The 25,108-nt window shown below is 36.1% G+C and overlaps 1 protein-coding gene and 1 non-coding gene across 2 annotated transcripts in view; one reads left to right on the top strand and one right to left on the bottom strand.

Annotated features, from left to right (window-relative positions):
• The first annotated feature begins 7,927 nt into the window (after window positions 1–7,927).
• TRNAC-GCA (transfer RNA cysteine (anticodon GCA)) lies at window positions 7,928–7,999 on the top strand. Its single transcript has one exon. It is a non-coding gene; the product is annotated as a tRNA-Cys (tRNA).
• A 3,032-nt stretch (window positions 8,000–11,031) lies between these two features.
• Window positions 11,032–25,108, bottom strand: part of LOC101899313 (salivary glue protein Sgs-3) — a 36,266-nt gene continuing 22,189 nt past the window's right edge. Inside the window, exons 2-3 of the mRNA XM_059124531.1 lie at window positions 14,599–15,369; window positions 11,032–12,275 (exon numbers count right to left, since the gene is read on the bottom strand). Coding sequence (XP_058980514.1) covers window positions 12,067–12,275; window positions 14,599–15,369 — 980 coding nt within the window. The 3' untranslated portion in view covers window positions 11,032–12,066. The remainder of the gene's footprint in view (window positions 12,276–14,598; window positions 15,370–25,108) is intronic.

Below are 25,108 nucleotides of genomic sequence, written 5' to 3'. Positions count from 1 at the left end.
GAGAAAATCGATTCAGGTATAGCTGTAGCTCCCATAAATATGTTTCATCCAATTAAGTATTTAAGTTCCTCACAATCGGAATATGCACTCCACAAGGATGGTATTTGGTATCAGACATTATATACAGTCCAGAAATATCTCTGCCAAATTTTATCAAAATCAGTTCAGATTAGGATATAGCTCCCATATATATCTTCAACCGATTTCAGGTTAATTATGCACCAAAAGGCTAATATCAGACCAAAAGTCCTGAATTTAGGCACATCCGACCGAATTCAGTGTAGAAGCAATTACATCAATTTTGAAGAAAATCGATTAAAATGTTTAAAATTTTGTGAAGATAGGTTCAGATTTTTGATATAGCCCCATGTATATCTTTATCCGATTGCAGGTTTATTGTACATCAAATGGTTAATATCATTACAAATTATTTGAATTTTGGCACTTCCGATGGAATTCAGTCTAGAAGCAAGTACATCAAATTTTGGTGAACATCGGTTCAGATATAGCTATAGCTCCCATATATATGTTGCATCCGTTTTGCGGTTTTAAGTCCCTCACATGCATAATATGCACTCCACAACAATAATCGTTGGTACCAGAAATCAGATACAGCTAGAAATAAGTGTTTTGTAAAGATCGGCTCAGATTTGGATATATATCTTTATCCGATTTCAGGTTCATTGTGCAAATAATGGCTAATATCAGCCCAAATGGACCGAATTTTGATTCTGCCGATGGATTTCTGCCTAAAAGCAAGTGCTCCAAATTTTGGTGAAAATCGGTTCAGATATAGCTGTAGCTCCCATATATATGTTTCATCCGATTTGGGGTTTTAAGTCCCTCACTCCACAACAATAATATTTGGTACCAGGTATCTTAAAGAGCTCGGAAAAACCTTTGCCAATTTTTTTCGGTTCAGATTTGGATATTGCTCCCATATATATCCTTAATCCGATTTCAGGTTTACTGTGCAAATAATGGCTAACACCAGCCAAAAAGAACCGAATTTTGACTCTTCCGATGGATTTCGGCCTTAAAGCAAATGCTTCAAATTTTGGTGAACATCGGTTCAGATATAGCAATAGCTCCCATATATATGTTTCGTCCGATCTGATGTTAGAGTCCCTCATATGCGTAATATGCACTCCACAACAATGATATTTGGTACCAGATATCTTATAGAGCTTGGAAATACATTTGCCAAATTTTATCGAGATCGGTTCGGATTTTTATATAGCTTCGATATGCATCTACATCCGATTTAACGGTTATTGCTCACCATATATGTAATGCCATCCCAAATTGAATAGATTTTTGCATATTCAACCAAATTTTTCCATATGTTGAAATTCAGTTCGGCATATCTATTGATCTAATAACTATTTTTAATAAATCTTATCGAAGGTACTAGAGGTCGAAAAACCTCTGTCAAATTTATTAAAAATCGATTCAGAGTTAGATATAATTCCCAAATTGTGACTACTCTAAACCCATGATACGCATTGGAATAAGGTTCATAGTCGGTATGATCTACTTCATATGAATTCCTAATATAAACGTTTTTTGTTACGGGAGCTCTACTAAATGCGCATAGTGGTGTAGGCTATCATATAGTCGGCCCCACGCGACTTTTGACACTTCCCTACTGGTTTTTATTATTTTTTTTTCGCAATAACAACAGCTATGTCTTTTGTCTCAAGTCGCATTTGCAGGTGTCGCCGTCCTGTTTAAATAGGATAGGGTACTAATACCCTGAACCCCAAACTATTTCCAAATACTCCTCACTATCTGTTTGCCTCTCAGACAGTCAAGTGGCTTAGCAACATCTTTTTTTTTTGGGGGGGGGGGGGGGGGGGTGGGGATTGTTTAATTAAGACTCCTTTACGGAATTCTTAGAATATTATTTTAGTCTCTAAAATATCTCTGCATTTCCATATCTGTGTCTCCGACGAAGGTACTCCTGCTGATAATTTCAAATATAATTCCCAATAAACTAAATATCTTTTCAATGGAACAACCACTCCACCGCTTAATTACAATGTCAGACACACATTTAATAATCATCTGAGAAGTTTTGTTTTTCTGGTGAAAAAACATTTTTTGTTGTTTTTTTTTTCGCCAGACCAAATGTGATAATGCAGAATGGAGGAAGAATAACAAAACGTTTTTTTTCTTCTGTTACATTCGCCTCGCGATGTCTGTGGGCGGGAATATTCAGCAATCTATCTAAACAGTTTAGTAAACGATTAGATAATGTTGTGCTGGTGCCGTTTTTGGTTGCATTGACAGACGTCTAATTTGGAACTATCTATTGTGTCAACAAATTACGCACATAAAATGGTTAGTTATTGGTAATATTCTTCGTTTGCATTTTGAAGATGGTACTAGGTTGGAGGTATTGGTGTAGGTTTCTGTTTCCGTGACATATTTCTGTCGATCAAAAAAAAATAAATAAATAAAATTGCAAATCAATAAACTTAGGAGTTTTTATATTTATTGAGGTCAAATCTAAAGGCAACTTAACTCATTCGAAAGAGCCTGGGGTAAAAAATCGATTTTTATACCCTCCACGTTTTAAAGGTGGGTATATTAACTTTGTCATTCCGTTTGTAACATCCCTAAATATTCGTCGTAGACCCCATAAAGTATATATATTCATAATCAGCATAAAATTATAAGTCGATTTAACTTTGTCCGTTTGTCTATCCGCCTGCCTGTCTGTCCGTCTGTCTGTTGAAATCACGATACAGCCCACATTATTTGGCATAGAGCGTCAAAATTTAGCAGAAAAATATGTATTGTATCTAGGATGGTAGGTATTGAAACTGAGATATATCGGTCCACGTTTTGGTATAATCCCCATATAACGGTACCTCCCGATATTCGGTATTTTGATGATTTTTGTCACATTTTTTTCACGAATTTGCCTGAAAATTGGTATTTGTTGGTCATAATGAGTTGTAGATCCGGTGGCGAAACATTGCATGTATAAGTCCACGTTGTGGTATAATCCTCATATAGCGGTACCTCCTGATATTCGGTATTTTAATGATTTTTGTCACATTTTTCACGAAATTGTCTGAAAATTGGTATTTGTAGGTCATAGTGGGTCCTGGGTTCGTGTGGCGAAATATCGTATGTATGTGTATACCCTTTGGTATAGCCCTCATATAATGGTACCTTCCCATTTGTCTAAAAATTGGTATTTGTTGGTCATAATGGGTTCTAGCTCCGGTGGCGCAACATTACATCTATAGGTCCACGTTTTGGTATAGATCCTATATAACGGTACCTCCTGGCATTCGGTATTTTGATAATGTTCTAGCTCCTTTGGCGAAACATTGTATGTATAGGTTCACGTTTTTGTATGGCCCCATATACCTCCCGATATTTGATATTTTTTTTGGTCATAATGGGTTTCAATGTTTCCTTTACCCTAAGGTGGAGGGTATTAAATTCGGCCCGGCCGAACTTAATGTTTTTTTACTTGTTTAGGATTATATTAAAAACTATTTCTTGGAGCAATAGATATATCGGACCGATATATCTCGGTTGAATTTGAAAAAATCTATTCAATTTGGGCTAATATTACATGTATGGTGAGCAATTACCGTTAAATCGGATGAAAATATATGTATCGAAGCTACATCGAAATCTAAACCGATCTCCATAAAATTTGGCAGAGGTATTTTCGAGCAGTATTTGATGCACGGTATCAAATATCATTGTTTGGACTACATATTACGCATATGAGGGACCTTAACACCAAATCGGATGAAAAATATGTATGGGAACTATAGCGATATCTGAACCGATTTTCACCCAAAGTTTGAAGGGCTTGTCATTTGTACTGATATTGGCCATTTGGTGCACAAATCTGAACCGATTTTGACAATATTTTAAACACATATTTTTGAGTTTTATCTGATATCTGTTACCAAATTTCATTCTGGTGGAGTGCATATTAGGCATGCGAGGTACATACAACCTCAAATCGGGTAAAACATATATATGGGAGCTATAGCTATATTTGAACAGATTTTCACCAAATGTGAATTACTTATTTCTATGATGAATTCAGTTCGAATTGTCAAAATTCAGTTCATTTGGGCTGATATTAGCCATTTGGTGCACAAAAAACCTCAATCGGATAAAGATATATATGGGAGCTATATCCAAATCTGAAACGATTTTGACAATATTTTAAACACTTATTTCTGAGTTGTATCTGATATCTGGTACCAAATATCATTCTTATAGAATGCATGTTCCGCTTGTGAGGTACTTAAAAACGTAATTGAATGAAACATATATATGGAAGCTATAGCTATATTTAAACCGATTTCTACCAAAATTCAATCCATTTGGACCGATATTGGTCAGTTGGTGCACAATAAACCTGATATCGGATAAACATATATGTACAGGGTTGCCCATATTCCATGGACCTTTGGGCCCATTCAAATCGACGAGGCTTGTCCGCAGGCAACATTCTTTGCGTCAATTGAATTATGTACGGGAACAAATGCAAATCAATGCGAATAATCCGTTGTAAAATGGACCGAGCCATGCCCAACTGCTGAGAACGGCGTTTTTGGGATGTTCTTGGGGACCTCTTAACACTGGCTCGTACGGCAGCGATATTCTCTGCCGATAGCCTTGGCGACTTTTATATGGCCTCTTCGGATTAGAAAGAGCCTTACTAGACGAAAATTTTCCTATAAACGCTTAATGGTGTTCTTAGAAGGCGCACTTCTAACATTTTTTAATGTTTTAAAAGCACGTTGAGTTTTCACAATTGACTTCTTGTAAATTTCAACTATCTCAGAGCGCTCGTCTATTGGTTCATGATAAAAATCTGCTTGGACTGACGCTTCAAACGCGGTATGTCATTAAGCGATGTGACATCTCTGTCAAAAGTTATGGCGTTGCCAGATAGGTCCGTCGAATATGGACAACCCTGTATATCTGAACCGATTTTCACCAAATATGAAGAGATTGCTTTCAGGCTGAATTCCGTCGGAAATCGGACAAAGATATACATGGGAGCTATATCCAAATCTGAACCGATTTTGACAATATTTTAAACACTTATTTTTGAGTTATATCTGATATCTGTTACCAAATTTCATTCTGATGGAGTGCATATTAGGCATGCGAGGTACATACAACCCCAAATCGGATGAAACATATATATGGGAGCTATAGCTATATTTGAACCGATTTTCACCAAATGTGAATTACTTATTTCTATGATGAATTCAGTTCGAATTGTCAAAATTCAGTTCATTTGGGCTGATATTAGCCATTTAGTGCACAATAAATCTGATATCGGATAAAGGTATGTATAGGAGCAATATCCAAATCTGATCCTATCTCGATGAAATTTTAAACGCTTATTTCTGAGTTGCACCTGACATCTGGTACCAAATATCATTCTTATGGAGTGCATATTACGCATGTGACGGATTTAAGACCCCAAATCGGCTGAAACTTATATATAGGAGCTGTAGCTATATTTGAACCGATTTCTACCAAATTTGGTATACTTGTTTCTAGGATGAATTCAGTCGGAATTGCCAAAATTCGATCCATTTGGACCGATATTGGTCAGTTGGTGCACAATAAACTTGATATCGGATAAAGATATATGTACATGGTGAGATGAAAAAAACTGCAACCAACATCAGACTGCTGTCATTTTTAAGCCACTCGTCCTACAGCTGTTAAAATTATTCCCATGATAGCTCATTATATTGTTTACAAGCGTACAAAAGCGTTTTGGTGAGAATATTCCAGAAAAAAAGTTATTCGTGATGGAATACAAGCGCGATGGTGTGATTTCTTTATATTTGGCTGGAAACTCACAAGTGGCTATCGTTAGAGCACTCCAGCATTTAAATGTGAATAAATCGTTTATGTCTCGTATCATCGCTCGTTACCGTGATACTGGTAGCGTAGCCTGACGTCAAGGAAATGGCGGGAGGAAACCGCAACAGAATCTGCAGAAATGGTTCGAAAAGTAAAGAAGCTACTTGATCGAATCTTCATCGTCGCAGTGGTCGAAAAATGGCTCGTGAGCTGAACATATCGCAATATTCCATTGAGCCAAAATGAGTTATTGAAATTCCAAAAAGTGCAAGAACTTACACCGCAACAGAAAGAAAATAGACTCAAAAGAGCTAAAGAGTTGCTTCGCTTGGCCGAAAGTGGTGAACTGCCGAATTTGGTTTTCTCCGATGAGAAAACATTCGTTGTCCAGCAGAGCAGTTTGTAAACAAAGAAAATGTTCGTGTGTACTTGCCAAAGAGGTCAGCTGAAAATGTGCACCTTGTGTTGGCCACTAGAACTCAAGCGCCGGCCATGGTGATGGTGTGGGCCGCCATAACAGCTGATGGTCGCTCTCCACTCGTATTAATCGACCGTGGAATCAGAATAAATGCCGAATATTATCGCGAAAATATATTCTGGATGGTGTATTAAAGCCTTGAGCACGCAAACATTTCGGCCACAGACGTTGAAGATTTCAACAGGACTCCATCGCATCATCGCACTCAGAACGCTCCACCCAAGAATGCTTACAAAATGACATTCCTCGCTTTATTTCCAGCACACAATGGCCACCAAAATCTCCGGATACCAATCCGTTGGACCATTGTATCTGGAGTATTTTAGAAAGAAAGGTTTGCACTAAAAAATACCAAAGGGTCAAGCAAGCGCTTCGCCGGGAATGGGCCAAAATACCACAGAGCAACATTCGGGCAGCGTGTGTCGGTTTTATTGGCCGTTTGAAGTCCCTAATTCGTTCCAAAGGTGACCAATTCGAACAAATCTAAACTTATTCTAAAAATTGATGCTATTTCCGACATGTTTAGCTTTCATTCAATTAAATTTAGGAAAAAATGTAAGTATTATGGCATTTGAATTTGTTGGAGTTTTTTTTTATCTCACCCTGTATATGGGAGCTATATCGAAATCTTAGCCGATCTCTATAAAATTTGACAGAGGTATTTTTGAGCTCTATGAGATATCTGGTACCAAATATCATTATTGTCAAAGGCATATTACGAATGTGAGGGACTTTAAACCCCAAGTCGGGTGAAACATATGCATGGGAGCTATAGCTACATCTCAACGGATTTTCTCCAAATTTGATGTACTTGCTTCTAGACTGAATTCGGTCGGATGTGCCAAAATTCTGATAATTTGGACGAATATTGGCTATTTGGTGCATAATTAACCCGAAATCAGTTGAAGATGTGGAAGCAATATCAAAATTTGAACTGATTCTCACCAATTTCAATATGGTTCGTCCTTGGGCCAAACATATATTGTTTGCAAAATTTCAATATTTTGTTCACAAAAATGCTTGGATAGACGAACGAACGGACTGCATGCATAAATCGATTCAGCAAGTGATTTTATGAAGATCCTCAAAAGTAATTATGAGTCTATCTCGCTTCCTTCGCCACATTACAAACAAATGCTTAAAGACGAAGTACGCTTACCACTATGTGGTGTAGGGTGCAAATAGAAAATATTATTTTCGAAACTCCATAAAATATGCTTTGCATTTCGATACCGCAATCATTACTCTCTTTGCCAATTATTTTGCCCCAGACATTTCAGAAGGTTGACACACAATTGCTTTGTGTGGTTCAGTTCGATTGGGTTGGTTGTGTGTCGGGCCTTGTATTTTTGTTTTATGTTCCGACCATCATTTGTCAACGTCATCCAACTGCGGGCTATAGAATTCTGACTGAGTCATACATTAACTTTATGTGGTATAATGTGCGCTTATCACTCAACTACACAAAGAACGTGGAGGAGAGAACAGAAACGAAAACAAAAAAAATAATAAAAACAACAACATTTCATTATGTTTTGTTGATTAATAATGATATTGTGTTACGTGAGCCAATATGGGGATATAGCTCAGTGGTAGAGCATTCGACTGCAGATCGAGAGGTCCCCGGTTCAAACCCGGGTGTCCCCTTAAGAACTTTTTTAATGAATAACTTTAATGTTTTTTTTTAATGTAATGAGGAATTTTGAAAAATATCCGTGACATACAAACGCAAACTGGATAAGTAAATGTTAATAAACAAAGAAATAAATCAAAGATTTTATTACTGAATGAAAAAAAATCGTTCAATTATCCACGATTTTTGGACAACGATTTTAGAAAAATTCACGACATTTGGACAACATTTAAAAAAAAATTACGATTGATGGACCAATTTAAAAAAAATCACGAAATTCAACTTTATTATCCATGGATAAAAATTCTTAAAAAATCCATGTTTATTATCCATGGATAAGAATTCTTAAAAAAATCCACATTTATTATCCATGGATAAAAATATCCACGTTTATTATCCATGGATAAAAATTCTTAAAAAATCCATGTTTATTATCCATGGATAAAAATTCTTAAAAAATCCACGTTTTTTATCCATGGATAAAAATATCCACGTTTATTATCCATGGATAAAAATTCTTAAAAAATCCATGTTTATTATCCATGGATAAAAATTCTTTAAAAATATTCAGGCTTATTATCCATGCATAAAAATATCCACGTTTATTAGCCATGGATAAATATTCATTAAAAAAATCCAACTTTATTATCCTTGGAAAAAATTCTTAAAAAAAAACCCCGATTATTATCCATGGATAAAATTTTGTTAAAAAATCCACACTTATATCCATGGATAATTTTTTTTTTAAAAACCCACGATTATTATCCATGGATAACAATTCTTTAAAAAATCCTCCTTTATTATCCTTGGATAAAAAATCTTAAAAAAATCTTCAATTATTATCTATTGATAAAAATTCTAAAAAAAAATCCGCCTTTACTATCCATGATTAATATTCATTAGAAAGTCCACTTTTATTATCCTTGGATAAAAATTCATTTAAAAATCCAACTTTATTATCCTTGGATAAAAATTATTTTAAAAAAATCTAAGTTTTTTATCCAAGGATAAAAATTCATTTAAAAAATCCAACTTTATTATCCTTGGATAAAAATTATTTTAAAAAAATCTAAGTTTTTTATCCATGGATAAAAATTTTTAAAAAAATCCACGTTTATTATCCACGGATAAAATTTCTTTAAAAAATCCACGATTATTATTCATGGATAAAAAATTCTAAATAAATTCCGCGATTATTACTCTGATGAACACGGCTATAGGACCATAAATAGGTCTTGCATGGCTGGAAGACTTTTAACAGCTATTCTATGGCTAGAAAACTTAGAACAGACTTCACGTGCCAAATGATCTTTAACTAGGTTCCAATGGCTAGCAGACCATTAACAGGTCTTCTATGGCAAGAACATCGTCAAGAGGTCTCCTATAACTATAAGACCTGTTAAAGGCAAGAGCCACTATAACAGGTATTATATGGCTAGAAGACCTTTAATAGGTCACCTATGGCTAAACGACCTTCCATAGCCAGAAGACCTCTAACAGATCTTCCATTACTAGAAGACCATTAACAGGGATTATGCGGGTAAAAACCTTTAATAGGTCTCCTATGGCCGTTAACAAATCTTCCATGGCTAGAAGACCTTTAACAAATCTCCTATGGCTAGAAGACGGTTTACAGGACTTCTATGGCTTTAATACCGTTAACTGGTTTTCTACGGCTAGAAAATATTTAACCGGCCTTATATGACCAGAAGACTTATAAGAGGTCTTCTATGGCTAAAAGATCTTTAACAGGTCTTACATGACCAGAACACTTTTACCGTAAATAGGTTTTGTATGGCTAGAAGACTTTTAACAGTTATTCTGTGACTAGAAGACCTATAACAGATCTTCAAGAGCTAGATGATCTTTAACTGGTTTCCTATGATTAGAAGACCGTTAACAGACCTCTTCTCTTCAATAGATCTTTAAAAACTAGAAAACCTTCAACAAATCTTCTAAGGCTTGATGACCTCTTTCGGATCTGAAGACCTTTAATAGATCTTAACTGATTTTCTCCTGCCAGAAGATCTTTAACAGGTCTTCTATAGCTAGAAGATCGTTAACAGTTATTCTATGGCTAGAAGACCGTCAAATGGTTTTTTTTTTATGGCTAGAAGTCCTTTAACAGATCTTCTAGGGCTAGAAGACCTTTAACAAATATTCTAAAGCTAAAAGATCTCTAATAGATCTTCTAGGGCTAAAAGACATTTCGAAGGTATTCATTAGTTACAAGACCTTTAGCAGGTTTCGTGGCCAGAACACCTTTAACAGGTCTTCTATGACTAAGAGACCTTTAACAGGTCTCCAATAACTAGAAGACCCTGAACAGGTTTTCTATGGCCAGAAGATCGTTAAGTGGTGTCCTATGGCTGGAAGACCTTTAACAGGTTTTCTTTATTTGATGGAGGGCCTTTAACAGGTCTATGGCTACAAGACTTTTAACAGGCCGTCTGTTGCTGAAAGACTAATTACAGGTCGTGTATTGCTGGAAGACTACTTACAGGTTTTCTATGGCAAGAATACCTTCAATAGGTCTCCTATGGCAGGAGATCTTTAACAGGTATCCTATGGCTGGAAAGTCTTTAACAGGTCTTCTCTGGTCTTATCTTTTGATATGCTCTCAATAACATTATCACCCTCTCGCAGTCTCTCTCCCCACCTAACACTGGCCAACACCTTGTAACAGTGGAAGGTGTATTCTGGTACGGTACACAATTGGCGATGCCTGAATGCCGCTGAGGTGATGTCCAATTTCTCCTTCAGCTAATCCATAGAGGTACTGTCGCTTGCTGTCATTTCATCCAGTATTGCATTTTGATTCTGGGCATTGAGAATGGGTCGGATGGTACCGGTTTTTGGTTTGTGTGTTTACCGAGGTGGCTGGGAAATATGTTGTGGGCATTTGGTCAACGGTTGGTTCCTTGGGTTGTTCGGTTGTCATTCGGTAGTTGTCAATGATAACATTTCTCTAAAAAAAATCTTGTCTATTGCTTAGGGGTAAAAAATCAAAAATCCAAAATGAAACAAAATTTTTAATTTATTTTTTTTTAATTTTTATTAATTTTTTCAATCTTAAAAATAAATATAATTAAATTTATTTCATTATTATTAAATGAGATTTTGATCGTACTATTTCTGTTATGACATTATTGTTTCAAATCAAATACTTAAATTAGGACTTATAAAAAATAACAAATTCATACACATCTAAGTAGTTGATAGGTACGTGACTATGTAAGGGGGAAGGGTATAGTTATATTGATAAAGATATTAATTAAAAAACTATGTTTTTAAGTATATAATTCGAATTTGTTGTTGCTATCGTTGTTCTTGTTTAATGCTGTTTGTTTCGTGTGTGTTTGTTGGTATATCGTTGCGTTATGGGGGCCTCCAGGGGCTTCCAATGATGTCGACTTGACAGGCCAAATTTCGATCGATTCAAAATGGATGGGAATTTAAATTTTTTCAGGATATCGTCAACAATTTGCTTTTCTTTTAATTTTTCTGATCTTTTTATTATTAAAAATTGAAATGTTATGCTTTTTTTTAACAGGATCTGAAGGATATGAAGTGACATACAATCTTAACTATTTGATTGTCCATCTTTCCTATTCTAAATAATATTTCTTTGTAAAAAAATCCACAGAAATTTCCCTAGGCAATTACTTCAATATTTGTCATATTTTTCAGAAAAATATTTAATATTCACATTTTTTTAAAATATTGAAAAAAAAAATGAATCCTTTAAACAAGGCATTACTAATAAATTTTTTATTAACACGAATAGGCTTTCAAAATTGTCCACCCGAAAATAAGGCCTGTTCAAATCTTTTGTTTTTTTTTCTTGGCATATCACCGGAAGCTACGAAGTGTTGTTGCTATTTTCTTTTTTCTTTCTGGATAACAAAAGAGCATAACAATAACTAAAATAATAATGTAATATAACTTATAACGAACAAAGTAAAATACTTTCAAAATTTTAAATGGGATTTCAATTCCCTTCCCTTTGCTATTCACAATACTACACCCAAATTAGGGGTGGATGGGGGATAGGGGGAAAAGAATAATTTTACTGGTCCATTTATTGCCGTTGTAGCAGCACAGCTACCAAGGCAAGCACTAACGCCGATATGGAAACGCTCAAAGCTGTACTGCCATTGCAACGGGAATTGGAGCAGGGATAGCATTTGCTGAGGTTTTGCATTGGATGATCGTCTTTGTATTTGCCGCAAACCGATTCCATGGTCTTGACACGAGAGCAGCCACGATTTGTAACCATGGTACCATTAACTGAAAATAGATGGAGAACAGAAAAATAATTAAATTAACAATCGAAAACAAATATTCTAAAAATAAAATCACTTTCAGAATTGAACGTCTTGACAGAGATCCTCTATGACTATCAGACCTTTGACAGATCTTCCGTGGCTTAATGATCTTTAACAGAGCCTCTACGACTAAACGACATTTAATAGTTATGCCATGGCCAAAAGACCCATAAGAGGTCTTCTATGGCCAATAGATCATTTGCAGGTCCACTAAGGGCAAAGGTCATTAAGCAGTCCTTATATAGCCAGAAGAACTTTAACCGACATTCTATGGCTAGGTGATCTTTTAAAGGTCTTATATAACTATAAGACCATTAACAGATCTTCTAGGGCTAAAGGACCTTCAACTGAATCTCCAACAGATCTTCTAGGGCTAGAAGGCTATTAACAGGTCTTATAGCGCTAGAAGATCTTTAACAGGTCATTCATAACTAAGAGACCTGTTAAAGGTCTTCCATAGCTTTAATAGATTTTCTAGGGCTAAAAACCCTCTAACAGATCTTCGAGGGCCGGAAAACCTTTAACAGATCTTCCAGGGCTAGAAGACCTGCAACAGATCTCCTGTAGATAAAAGACCTTTAACTGATCTCTTGTCTTCCGGTCTTCCATGGCTAGAAGATCTTTAACAGGTAGGGCTAGAAAAACTTCAACAGATCTTCTAACAGATCCTCTAACAGATTTTCTAGGGCTAGAAGACCATTACCAGTTATTCTAGGCCTGGAAGACCTCTAACAGATCTGCCGTGGATAAAAGACCTCTAACAGATCTTCTATGGCTAGAAAATTTCCATAGATCTTCTAAGGCTAGAAAGCCTTTAACAGGGTCTATGGCAAGAAGACCTTCAACAGATCTTCAATGGCCAGAAGACCTTCAGCAAATCTTCTAAGGCTAGAAGACCTTCAACAGATCTCCTGTAGATAAAATACCTTTAACTGATCTCTTGTCTTCCATGGCTAGAAGATCTTTAACAGGTAGGGCTAGAAAAACTTCAACAGATCTTCTAACAGATCCTCTAACAGATTTTCTAGGGCTAGAAGACCATTACCAGTTATTCTAGGGATGGAAGACCTCTAACAGATCTGCCGTGGATAAAAGACCTCTAACAGATCTTCAATGGCTAGAAAATTTCCATAGATCTTCTAAGGCTAGAAAGCCTTTAACAGGGTCTATGGCAGAAGATCTTCAGCAAATCTAGACCTAGAAGACCTTTAACAGATTTTCTATGGCTAGAAGACCTGCTAAAGGTATGGACCGTTAACAGATCTTCCATGGCTTGAAGACCTTCAACAGATCTTCCATGGCTAGAAGACCTTCAACAGATCTTCCATGGCTAGAAGACCTGTAACAGATCCTCTTAGGCTAGAAGACCTGTAACAGATCTTACATGGGTAGAAGACCATTAGCAGTTATTCTAGGGCTGGAAGACCTCTAACAGATCTGCCGTGGATAAAATACCTCTAACAGATCTTCTATGGCTAGAAAGCCTTTAACAGGGTCTATGGCAAGAAGACCTTCAACAGATCTTCCATGGCTAGAAGACCTGTAACAGATCCTCTCAGGTTAGAAGACCTGTAACAGATCTTACATGGGTAGAAGACCTTTAGCAGGCTTTGTATGGCTTAAGGATTTTTAATACGTTTTTTTATGGCCAGATGATCCTCAGTAGATCTTCTATGGCTAGAAGGCCTTTTGCAGAACTTCCAATGCTTAAAGACCTTTAACAGATCTTCTGTATATATGAGACCAAATGACCTTCAACAGATCTATGGCTAGAAGAATTGTATTTAGGGCTAAAAGACCTTCATCAGATTTTCTATGGATAGAAGACCTTTAACTGATCTATGGCCTGAAGACTTTTAACAGATCTTCTAGAGCTAGAAGAACTTCAACAGATCTTCTAGGACTAAAATACCTTTAACAGATCTTCTGTGGATAGAAGAACACAAATCTTCTTCTACTACCTCTAATGGGTCTTCTATGGCTAAAAGACCTTTAGCAGGCTTTTTATGGCTGAAAGACCTTCAGCAGATATTCTAAGACTAGAAGAGAACTAGAAGGCTTAAAGGTCTTTAACAGGTCTTTTTTGGTTATATGACCTTTGACATATCTTCCATGGCCTTTGACATACTTCTATGGAGATCTCTAACAGATCTTCTAAGGCCAGAAAACCTTTAGCAGGTCTTCCCTGGCTAAAAAACTTTAAACTTTTGATATTCTCTCAATAATATCATCTCTCCCTCCCTCTCTTCCTCTCTTTCTCTCTCTCTCTCTCTGGCTTAACTTACCACTGGCCAAAACCTTGTAACAATGGAAGGTGTACTCTGGTGCGGCACGCAATTGGCGATGTCTGAATGCCGACGAGGTGATGTATGTCTTATTGGCCAATTTCTCCTGCAGCGAATCGGTGGCGGCGCTGTCGCTTGGTAACATCTCATCTAGTGTAACATTTTGATTCTGGGCATCGAGAATGGGTCGGACGGTGCCGGTATTGGGTGGTGTTGGCACCGAGGTGGCTGGGAAATATGTTGTGGGTGTGGGTGGTTGGGCCTCGGTAGGCTCCTTGGGTTGTTCGGTTGTTGTAGGGATTTCAGTTGTTGTTGTTGTGGAGCTGGAAGTAGAGCTTGTTGTTGTTATTGTGGTTGGTGTTGTTGATTCTGTTGTAGACTCCGTGGTAGATTCCTCAGTTGTTGTGGACGATTCTGTTGTCAGTTCTGTAGTGGTAGTTGTGGGCGGTTCTGTGGTTGTTGTTGTCGAACTGGTAGTTGTTGTAGACATAGTTGTAGATGTAACTTCTTCGGTGGTTGAAATTGTGGTTTCTTCCGTTGTAATACCCTCAGTGGTCATCGTGGATGTGCTGTCCGTCATGGTACTGCTGTCAGTGGTAATTGTTATGGGCGGTGTCTGATCCGTACTGCCATTGGTTGTCGGCTCTGTGGTACTGGTATCTGGTGGTGCCGGTGTAAAGTACTCCTCGTCACAATTTACCACCGGTATTTCCACCATTGTGGGATCCGGACAATTTTCACATACATAGCACTCCAGTTGGGCATGGGTGGCTGGAAGAAAGAGAGGGGGAGAGAGAAAAGGGAATTGATTAATATTTTGGTTATTTTGGGGCAAACAAATAATCTAGCGGTAATTAAAGTAAAAATTCAGCAGTTTTTGAAAATAGAGCTAAAACTGGAAGCCACTTGTATTGGCGTACTAAAAGTTTTCCACCAAAAAGTAACCTATATAGAGTGGGCAGGTTCCCCCCTCCTACACATTTTTTTGAAATTTTCAAATTAAGATTCTTTGGAATCCTTAAATTTTAGGTATATAGTGTCTTTGGAAATATTACAGATAACAATGCGAGGATTATTTTGGTAAAATATTTTAACCCTCAAGCGAGTCACCAAAGGGGTCTTTTTGGTCCCTTTTTCAAAAATAGGTTATAAACTCCCTATAAATGGGATCGTAGCAGGTCAAAATATTCTACAAAATTATTTGCCATAAAATTCTACTATAGGTCGCTGAATACAACATAACTCTAAAACTTATCTAAACGCCAGGAATTTATAAATACAAAAAATTCATTTTAGGGTTAAAGCCTTACCTCATGTGAATTTATGCCAAATTCTAGTACAAAACGTTATTTTAGAAGGATGATGTCAAAGAAAAAAATATTCTCCATAAAATTTCACTATAAGTCACTAAAGTAAAAAAATCTGAAATTCCAGTTTATATTCGGAAAATATCAATGTTCCAAAAAAAAAACTAAAATATTATTTTTAAATTTATTTTTTTTTTTGATCGGCCTTTTTTGATTTGAGGCCTGAAAGTGACATAAAATTTCGGATAAAGTAAAAGCTGCTAAAGGAACAAATATTCTACACAAAATTTCACTATAAATCTCAGAACAAACTATATCTCTAGGTCTAATAGATTTTAAGAAAACTGCATTGGAAATATGTATTCAGTACAGGTGAAAATAACGCGATTACGAGTTTCATCCACTAGTTTTATGTGAGTTCGTGTAAAATTCTACCACAAAGCATCATTTTAGAGCAATGATGTCAAAGACAAATATATTCTTCACCCAATTCCACTATAAGTCACCAAAGAATCGAAATCTCCATTTCCACTACATATTATGAAAATATTTGCAGCAATTTTGCATAACACACGAAAATATTTTTCGTTTTTTATCAGCTTTTCCTAAGCATTTTTCAAATCAATGTATGAAAGTAAGGTAAAATTTCATTTTAGGCAAAAAATGTTAGAAGAAGAAATATTCTATATAAAATTTCCTTATAAGTCTCAAAATATACTATGTATCTAGATTCAATAATTTTAAAGAAAATTGCATTTGAAATCTATGTATTACTAGCGAAAATGTGGTGTTTTCGTTGATATTGCTAATTCAACAAATTTCAATTCCAAGGCAAAATCTCCCTTAACTAGTAATTTTTTGGGAAAAATGTCAAAAGAGGAAATATTCTAGATCAAATTTTAATGCGAGTCTCTGAGGAGGAGAAATGTGTAAACTTAATATACAGGGTGTGAGAAAAAAAACTACAACAATGTCAAACGTCATAATTTTTACATTTTTATACCCTACAACACTATGTGTTGGGGGTATTATTTTTTTAAATTTTATTGAATGAAAGCAAAAAATGTCGGAAATAGGATCAAATTTTAGAATAAGTTTAGATTTGATCGAATTGGTCACCTTTGGCACGAATTATGAACTTCAAATGGCCAATGAATGTTGAAACGAATGTTGCTCTGCGGTATTTTGGCCCATTCCCGGCGAAGCGCTTGTTTGAGGTGATCGACACTTTGGTATTTTTTTTGTGCCAACCTTGCTTTCCAAAATACTCCAGTCACAATGGTCCAACGGATTGGTATCCGGAGATTTTGGTGGTCATTGTTGGCTGGAAATGAAACGAGGAACCTCATTTTTTAACCATTCTTGGGTGGAACGTGCTGAACGCGATAGTGCTGAGTCCTGTTGGAATGTCCAAGGTCTGCGGCCACAATGTTTGCGAGCCCAAGACTTTAATACACCTTTCAGAATCATATAGCTGATCTTCGAATTGGTACCTGCGGAATAGACCTAGAACTCCCTGGAGGGCTACCACTCTCTAAGAGTACTCTGGGTAATTCCAAAGGGGCGCTGGCCGACGCATCGTATCGCGACTCTTGTGCAATGGTTCATCATGGTTGAAGCCGTCATGGCGATAAAACCCCTCGACTTCACCCTCCAGAATATTTTCGCGATTATATTCGGCATTTATTCTGATGCCGCGGTCGATTAATACGGGCGGAGAGTGACCATCGGCATATGGCGGCCCACACCATCACCATAGCCGACGCTTGAGTTCTGGTGGTCAACAGAAGGTGCACATTTTAAGCTGGCAAGTTAACACGATCATTTTGTTCCTTTATAAATTGCTCTGCTGGACAACGAATGTTTCTTCATCGGAGAAATTCGGCAGTTCACCACTTCCGGCCAAGCGAAGCAAATCTTTAGCTCTTTGGGTCTATTTTTTTCTGTTGCGGTGTAAGTTCTTGCACTTTTTTGAATTTCAATGGCTTTACCCCGAGCTCCTTTTTTAATCTTTGCCGAATGGAATATTGCGATATGTTCAACTCACGAGCCATTTTTCGGCCACTGCGATGCGGCTTTCGATCAAGTCGCATCCTTACTTTTCGAACAATTATTGCTGATGTTGGTGTTTTCTTCCGTCCACATCCTTGATGTAGGGCTACGCTACGGTACGAGACACAAAAGATTTATTCACATTTAAATGCCGGAGTGCTCTAACGATAGCCACTTGTGGTTTTCCAGCCAAATATAAAGAAATCCCCATATCACGCTTGAATGCGATCAAGAATAACACGAATAACTGGAAAATTCTCACGTAAATGCTTGTGAACGCTTGTAAACAATATAATGAGCTGTCACTGGAATAAATTTAACAGCTGTCGTACGAGTGGTTTAGAAATGACAGCAGTCTAAATTTGGTTGCAGTTTTTTCATCTCACCCTTTATGGTCAGCTCCGTTTAACGTTTGTCCTTCCCATTATTATTTTGTTGTTGCAAAATGGTCAGGCTTAACCCCTTTAATGTTGTTTTTATAAAAACAACGTTTGTTTATTGGTGGAGAACGATGGTAATGTTTACCTCGCGGTAAGACAGGTAATACCTAGGTTTCGGAAAGAGTCACCAATCCTCATCAGTTCCCTTGTTTTTTGTCTGGGATATTCTCCCCAGAAGTTATTTTAAAAATAACTTCTATTACAAAAAACATTTTTCACCAAAGTGACGAGATCGTAAGCTCAATAGAATAGGAACCAAAAAATTAAATAAAACTAAAATTCTTTTGGATGTAATTGTTTTGATGTAAATTTTTATAAGTGCCGTTGTAAGATTTAAAAGATTTTCCAAAATAATTTTAGTTTTATTTAATTTTATTATTTATTATTTTCTATTCAAAGCTGAAGGAGAAAAGTCAAATATTTTTTAAACTGCAAGTTAACCGATAAGGATATTTTAATCACTTGTATAAATATGATCCATTTTCCATCTCATACACCTTTACTATGGGTACATATGGACCCATATACCCCACTTGCTATTTTATACTTCGTAAAAGGCATTGAATGTATTTTATTACCCCAAAATCCGATTTATTTCCCTTTAATTACACAAAGACTGAAAATTCACCCCGTTACTCAAAATTCAAAGCATACTTTTAGGCGCTCCACTTAGCCACTGTGCCATTATCTTGACACCCAATCGATTTAATGGAATCACGTGAATTAAACGTCAATATCTAAACTTCCAATATCTTAAATAAATACATAACATACATATGTATGTAGATACGTGTTTAATTTTTATTATTTTATTAATTTGTTTGGTTTTTTTCCTTCGTTTTTCGTTTTGCAAATCATCTTCGCCAGAATTTTTTGTTATGCCAACTCATTTGAATTTTATTAACGTTTGTTTTATAATTATTTACTGTCAAAGGGTAAATTATTTATTGTCTTCATAAAAATGTAAATTTTTGGCTTGGGGATGTTATGGGCAGTACGTAAGTTGGCGGGAAAACCCAATATGAATGCGGGTTGTGCAACGTGATAATCTTTTATATCACAAATATAAAATTGAAATGAATGGGAGGAATGGGGATTAAGATTTTAATTTTTTTACTCTTTTCCTTAGAGAAATAATTGCCTTGTTCCAGAACCTGCATGAATCTACTTGTTTTGGAATTTTTTCGATATCACATAGGAAAAATCGGTTATCGTAGCGGAAAAAAATTAACATTCTTGCATTTCTGCAACATAGCAAACATCTCAAGACTATGGAGACTCCTTACACTGGGAGAAATAACTGAAGAGATGTAACCCTACTATGGTTTATAAGAAAATCAGAACTATATCTAGAGGAGTTAATTATATGGTCAATTCTGACTGGATATATTATTTTTTAAGAAGGGAGTCAATATTGCCTTCTTTCGTACCTGACATAAGTCTGATATTAGTGTTACAATGTGGGAGGTCTCAATCAACCTCCTCCTTTAAAGAGTTGTCGTTCGACGCAGTCAGTAGGAGAGCCTAAAATGGGTAGATAGATTCCAAATATCTCGATTTAGTCCAAAGTGGTGTTTTCTTTCAATGAGGCAATTTTTGGCCGAATTTTGGAGAATGGCTACAAAATAAGGTTCCTCGCTTCATTTCCAGCGCAGAATGACCACAAAAATCTCCGGATACCAATCCGTTGGACTATTGTGTCTGGAGTATTTTGGAAAGCAAGGTTGGCATTAACAAAATACCAAAGTATCGATCACCTCAAGCAAGCGCTTCGCCGGGAATGGGACAAAATACCGCAGAGAAACATTCGGGCAGCGTGTGACGGTTTCATTGGTCGTTTGAAGGTCATATTTCCTGCCAAAGGTGATCAGTTCGAAAAAATCTAAACTAATTCTAAAATTTGATGCTATTTCCGACATTTTTTGCATTCATTTAAAAAAAATTTAAAAAAATGTAAAAATTACGGCTTCTGACTTTGTTGCAGTTTTTTATCTCACGCTGTAGGGTATACAAGGCCATTAAGTTGAAAATGGAGCCAGTGCTTTGTTTCATTTTTTGCTTTGGAGAAAGAAAATTATACAAAAAAAAAAAAAACTGTTAAAGCCTTCGAGGAATTTTGACGCCGTGGTCCTATATAATTTCCTATCAGCGACTTAACCTTAAACTATTAAAACTCTAAGGAAATATGATTTTGAATCTGATATTCGCCTGATTAATTTGTGCTCTCGTGTTAGCAATAAAGGTTTATTACACATCCATTATTGATTAAAAATAGTCCCCATTTATGGTCAAACATTTATAAAACTTCACATCACACTACTCAAGAGGTTGTCGATTAAACTAAAGGTGTCCCAATAAAAGTTAAGATATGGAAATCAGAGGTGTTAGAATGCAACGACATTTTTGGTTGCTGAGAGCAAAATTAATTTAATTGATAAATAAAGGCAAAATAATGACTTTAATCGAATTTGTCACTGTCAAGTTGATTGAACGAAATATTTTTGGGTGAAAAAAATATGTTAAACAAAATGATTGAAGATGTTGTGATATTTTCAAACCCCACTACAAAAAAGTAGTGCATTTGAAAAAATAATTGCATTCAAAATATGTCGCTCCATAATAAAATTAGTTTTTTTTTACAAAATTGTTAGGCTTACATCCATTATTGTTGTTTTAATACCCTCCACCATACATAGTATGGAGGGTATATTAAGTTCGCCATTCCGTTTGTAACTCATCGAAATAGTAATTTTAGACACAGAAAAGTACAAAAAATAAAATAAAAGTCTAAGATGACTTTACGTCTGTCCGTCCGTCCGTTGTAATCACTCTAGAGTCCAAACGAGTTAACATAGGAAGCTAAACGCTACACCGATCTATCTTTTTTATGCAGGCAGCTTAAGTTCGAGGATGGCCTATATAACGGTAACCTCCGATATTCGGTATTTTGAAGATTTTAACCACATTTTTTAATGGAATTGCCGGAAATTCTACACAATTAGTACTCTGTGAGTACTTTTCCCCTGAAAGAGAATTGTCTGTAGATAGGTCAATGATATCGTATAGCCCCCATACCATTCGGTATTTCCTGGATTTTTGCGACATTATTTACCGCAATTGCGTCAAATTTCGTATTTGAAATTCGTAATGGGTACTACAACCTATGACGGAAAATTCTGGCTGGCTCTCGAAGGGTGTATCCGATTAGATCATAATATTATTATCAAACTTACATCGAGTTCGGAGATGGGCAATATCGGTCCACTCCTCCCCCCACAAAGGGTCAAAATTTTGAATAATCCTTATAAAATGTGATCTAAGAGTCCGATTGTCTTCAAATTACTCACATCATAGTATTTTTATTAACCTAAGGACTGGTGAGAAGATGAAATATATCGGACCACTCCTTCTGGTACCTCCCCCGCAAAGGGTCACAATTTTGAATAAAACACGAAATAAGCATCCGATTCCATAAAGACTTGTTGTTTGATTGCCTTCAAATTTTGCACATATCAATATTTCTATCTGTATTAGATGAATTATGAAAATGGAATACTTCGGTCCACTATATCTCACCTAACGCATATTTTCACATTTTCCAAAAAATTTGGATATATCGCATATAAAGTATAGGCAGTAGTCTGGTCAACTGCTTCGGAACCTCCCCCATAAAGGGTAATCATATCTCAAAGCTGGGGGTATTCATCTGTCGGAAAAGCAGACTAATACTGGTTTACTTGTTTATACCCTACACCACTAGGTGGTCAGGGTGTTATTTCTTTGTGCATTTGTTTGTAACAGACAAAAGGAAACGAGATAGACCCATAGTTCTTTTTGATGATCTACATAGAATCACATTCTGAGTCGATTTATGCATGTCCGTCCGACCGTTTGCCTGTCCATGAATTTTTGTAAACAAAGTACAATTCGCATTTATTGCACTATCCAGATGAAATTTTGCACAAATCATTTGTTTGCCCCAAGGACGAACCCTATTGAAATTGGAGATAATCGGTCAAAATTTAGATATAGCTCCCATATATATCTTCGTCCGATTTGCCTTTTATTGTGCACCAAACGTGTAATATCAGTCCGAATAGTATGGAATTTTGCACGTACATTCAGATTGGACCTGAAAATAAGTATACCAAATTTGATCGAAATCGGTTCAGATATAGCTGTAGCTCCCATATATATTGTTCATCCGATTTGTTATTTTTGTCCCCCGCAGCCGTAATATGCACTCTGTAACAACAATATTTGGGGAAATATATCAAATACAGCTCAGAAATACATTTGCTAAATTATATCGATATCGGCTCAGATTTGGATATAGCTCCCTTATATAACTTCGTCCGATTTACCTTTGATTGTGCACCAAACGTCTAATAATTGCCCAAATTGGATGAAATTTGGCACTTACGGCCGAATTGAGTCTAGAAGCTAGTATGTCAAATTTAGTGAAGATCGGTTCAGATATAGCTATATCTCCCATATATATTGTTCATCGGATTTGTCATATTTGTTACCCATAGCCGTAATATGCACTCTGTAACAATGATATTAAGGGAAATATGTCAAATACAGCTCAGAAATATCTTTGCCAAATTTTATCGAGATCGGTTCCAATTTGGATATAGCTCCCATATATATTTATATACGATTTTAAATAAAATGTGAACCAAATGGGTAATACAAGTCCGAATTTAAAAGATACAAATGCTTCGGCATATTTAGTCCTTTGAACTTTAAATTATAATTATAATCATAGCGTGTATGATTGAATCCTCCCATAAAAACTTTTAATTGTTATGCGCAGCTCTACTAAATTCGCAAAATGGTGTAGTGTATCATAGAGTCGGCCCCGCCCGACTTTAAGACTTTCTTTACTGTTTTTTCATTAAAACAATCTGTGGAATTATTGTCCATTTCAATTATTTTTCAAATTTGTTATTGACTTCTTAAGACCTCAGTTTATATTACATTTTATTACAAATCTCCTGTAATATCCAGTTTCTATTACGCATTGTTTTAATATAATTCCATTTTGCCTCCCAAGAAGTAGAATATAAGCAAATAATTGCATTTACATTCACACATAAAAATCAATCATTATTGCCAACGACATATGTAAATTGTTTACCGGTTTTTCAAGCCCGGTTCAATACCATTATTATTTACATTCAAATCCCGGCTTTTGAGTAATTTTTTTTTTTTGGTTTTGTTTCTTAATCCGCAAAAAAATTGCAACAGTAGGGTGTCACGATCGCCGAATGCAAATATAACAGATTAAAATAAGCAGACAGATGTTACGATGCGTTTGAATCGAACCTAGTGTGCCCTTCGTTAGAAAATTAAAATAGAGATTTTTAAACAAGTAAAGAAACAGAAAAATTCGACAGGACCGAACTTTTAATATCCTCCAACAATATCCTCATGAAGGATCTTGAAGAATTTCAAAAAAAAAAAAAATCCGTCCAAAGAACTCCTTGTGTAGAATTTCAGACAATGCCATTGTAAAATTAGAGTTTTTTTGTCGTCAATAAGCACATCATTTATATATGTGTGTAGGGTACCATATCATACCTACGATACAATCGTTTTCAAAAAAAAAAAAAAAAAAAATGTAAATGACACTATGTAAATAAGTAATTAATTTTTTACACTTCTTGTGTATCGAAACTGGTTTCTAAGTACCCTCTGCTCTTAAATCGTATTAGCAGTAGCTTCTACAACATTTCCATCTTAGATGTCTTTCACTGCCTTTCGTTGTTGTTCTTGGTTCTTCTCTGTTAAACATATTTGAAAATATCCATCAGATATGACATATTCTGTGACTAAATTCAACGCCTGCAAACAACTCAACATTTACGGCTGTCACAATTAAATTGTCTACTGATCTGGGTAGATAATTAATTATGACAGCGCGTTTAGAACTTTCAAATATGGAGTACTTTTGTATCTTATTTTTTTTATTTTTAATTGTCTGATTCATAGACGAATAACAATAAAGAACGAAATAGAGAATTGAAACGACAACAAGAAGTTGAGCTATGGTAATACAGACACTAATGGTCGGAGTAGGAAAAATACAAATTAGTCATATTTGATTTCTTGAATTTATTAACATTACAGAGAATGTCTGGAGACTATATAGAGGTCCTGAGAGGCCCTCTAAAAAGAGCTCGAGTGTCAGAGAGTCTTAATATACATGTTGGAGGCTATATAAGTTGGAGGCTATCGACTCTATAGACGAGCTGGAGGCCCAAAGAGTCTCTATAGACGAGCTGGTGGCCCAAAGAGTCTCTATAGACTAGCTGGAGACCCAGAGAGTCTCTATAGACGAGCTGGTGGGCCAAAAAGTCTCTATAGACTAGCTGGAGACCCAGAGAGTCTTCATAGACGAGCTGGAGGCCCAGATAGTCTCTATAGACGAGCTGGAGACCCAGATAGTCTCTATAGACGAGTTGGAGGCCCAGATAGTCTCTATAGACGAGCTGGAGGCCCAGATAGTCTCTATAGACGAGCTGGAGGCCCAGATAGTCTCTATAGACGAGCTGGAGGCCCAGATAGTCTCTATAGACGAGCTGGAGGCCCAGATAGTCTCTATAGACGAGCTGGAGGCCCAGATAGTCTCTATAGACGAGCTGGAGGCCCAGATAGTCTCTATAGACGAGCTGGAGGCCCAGAGAGTGTCTATAGGCAAGCTGG

Source organism: Musca domestica, unplaced genomic scaffold (genome assembly GCF_030504385.1).
Source record: "Musca domestica strain aabys unplaced genomic scaffold, Musca_domestica.polishedcontigs.V.1.1 3, whole genome shotgun sequence".
NCBI classification, from domain to species: Eukaryota; Metazoa; Arthropoda; class Insecta; order Diptera; family Muscidae; genus Musca; species Musca domestica.
Note: the sequence above shows the minus strand (reverse complement) of the source record. Positions and strands in the feature narration are given on the sequence as shown.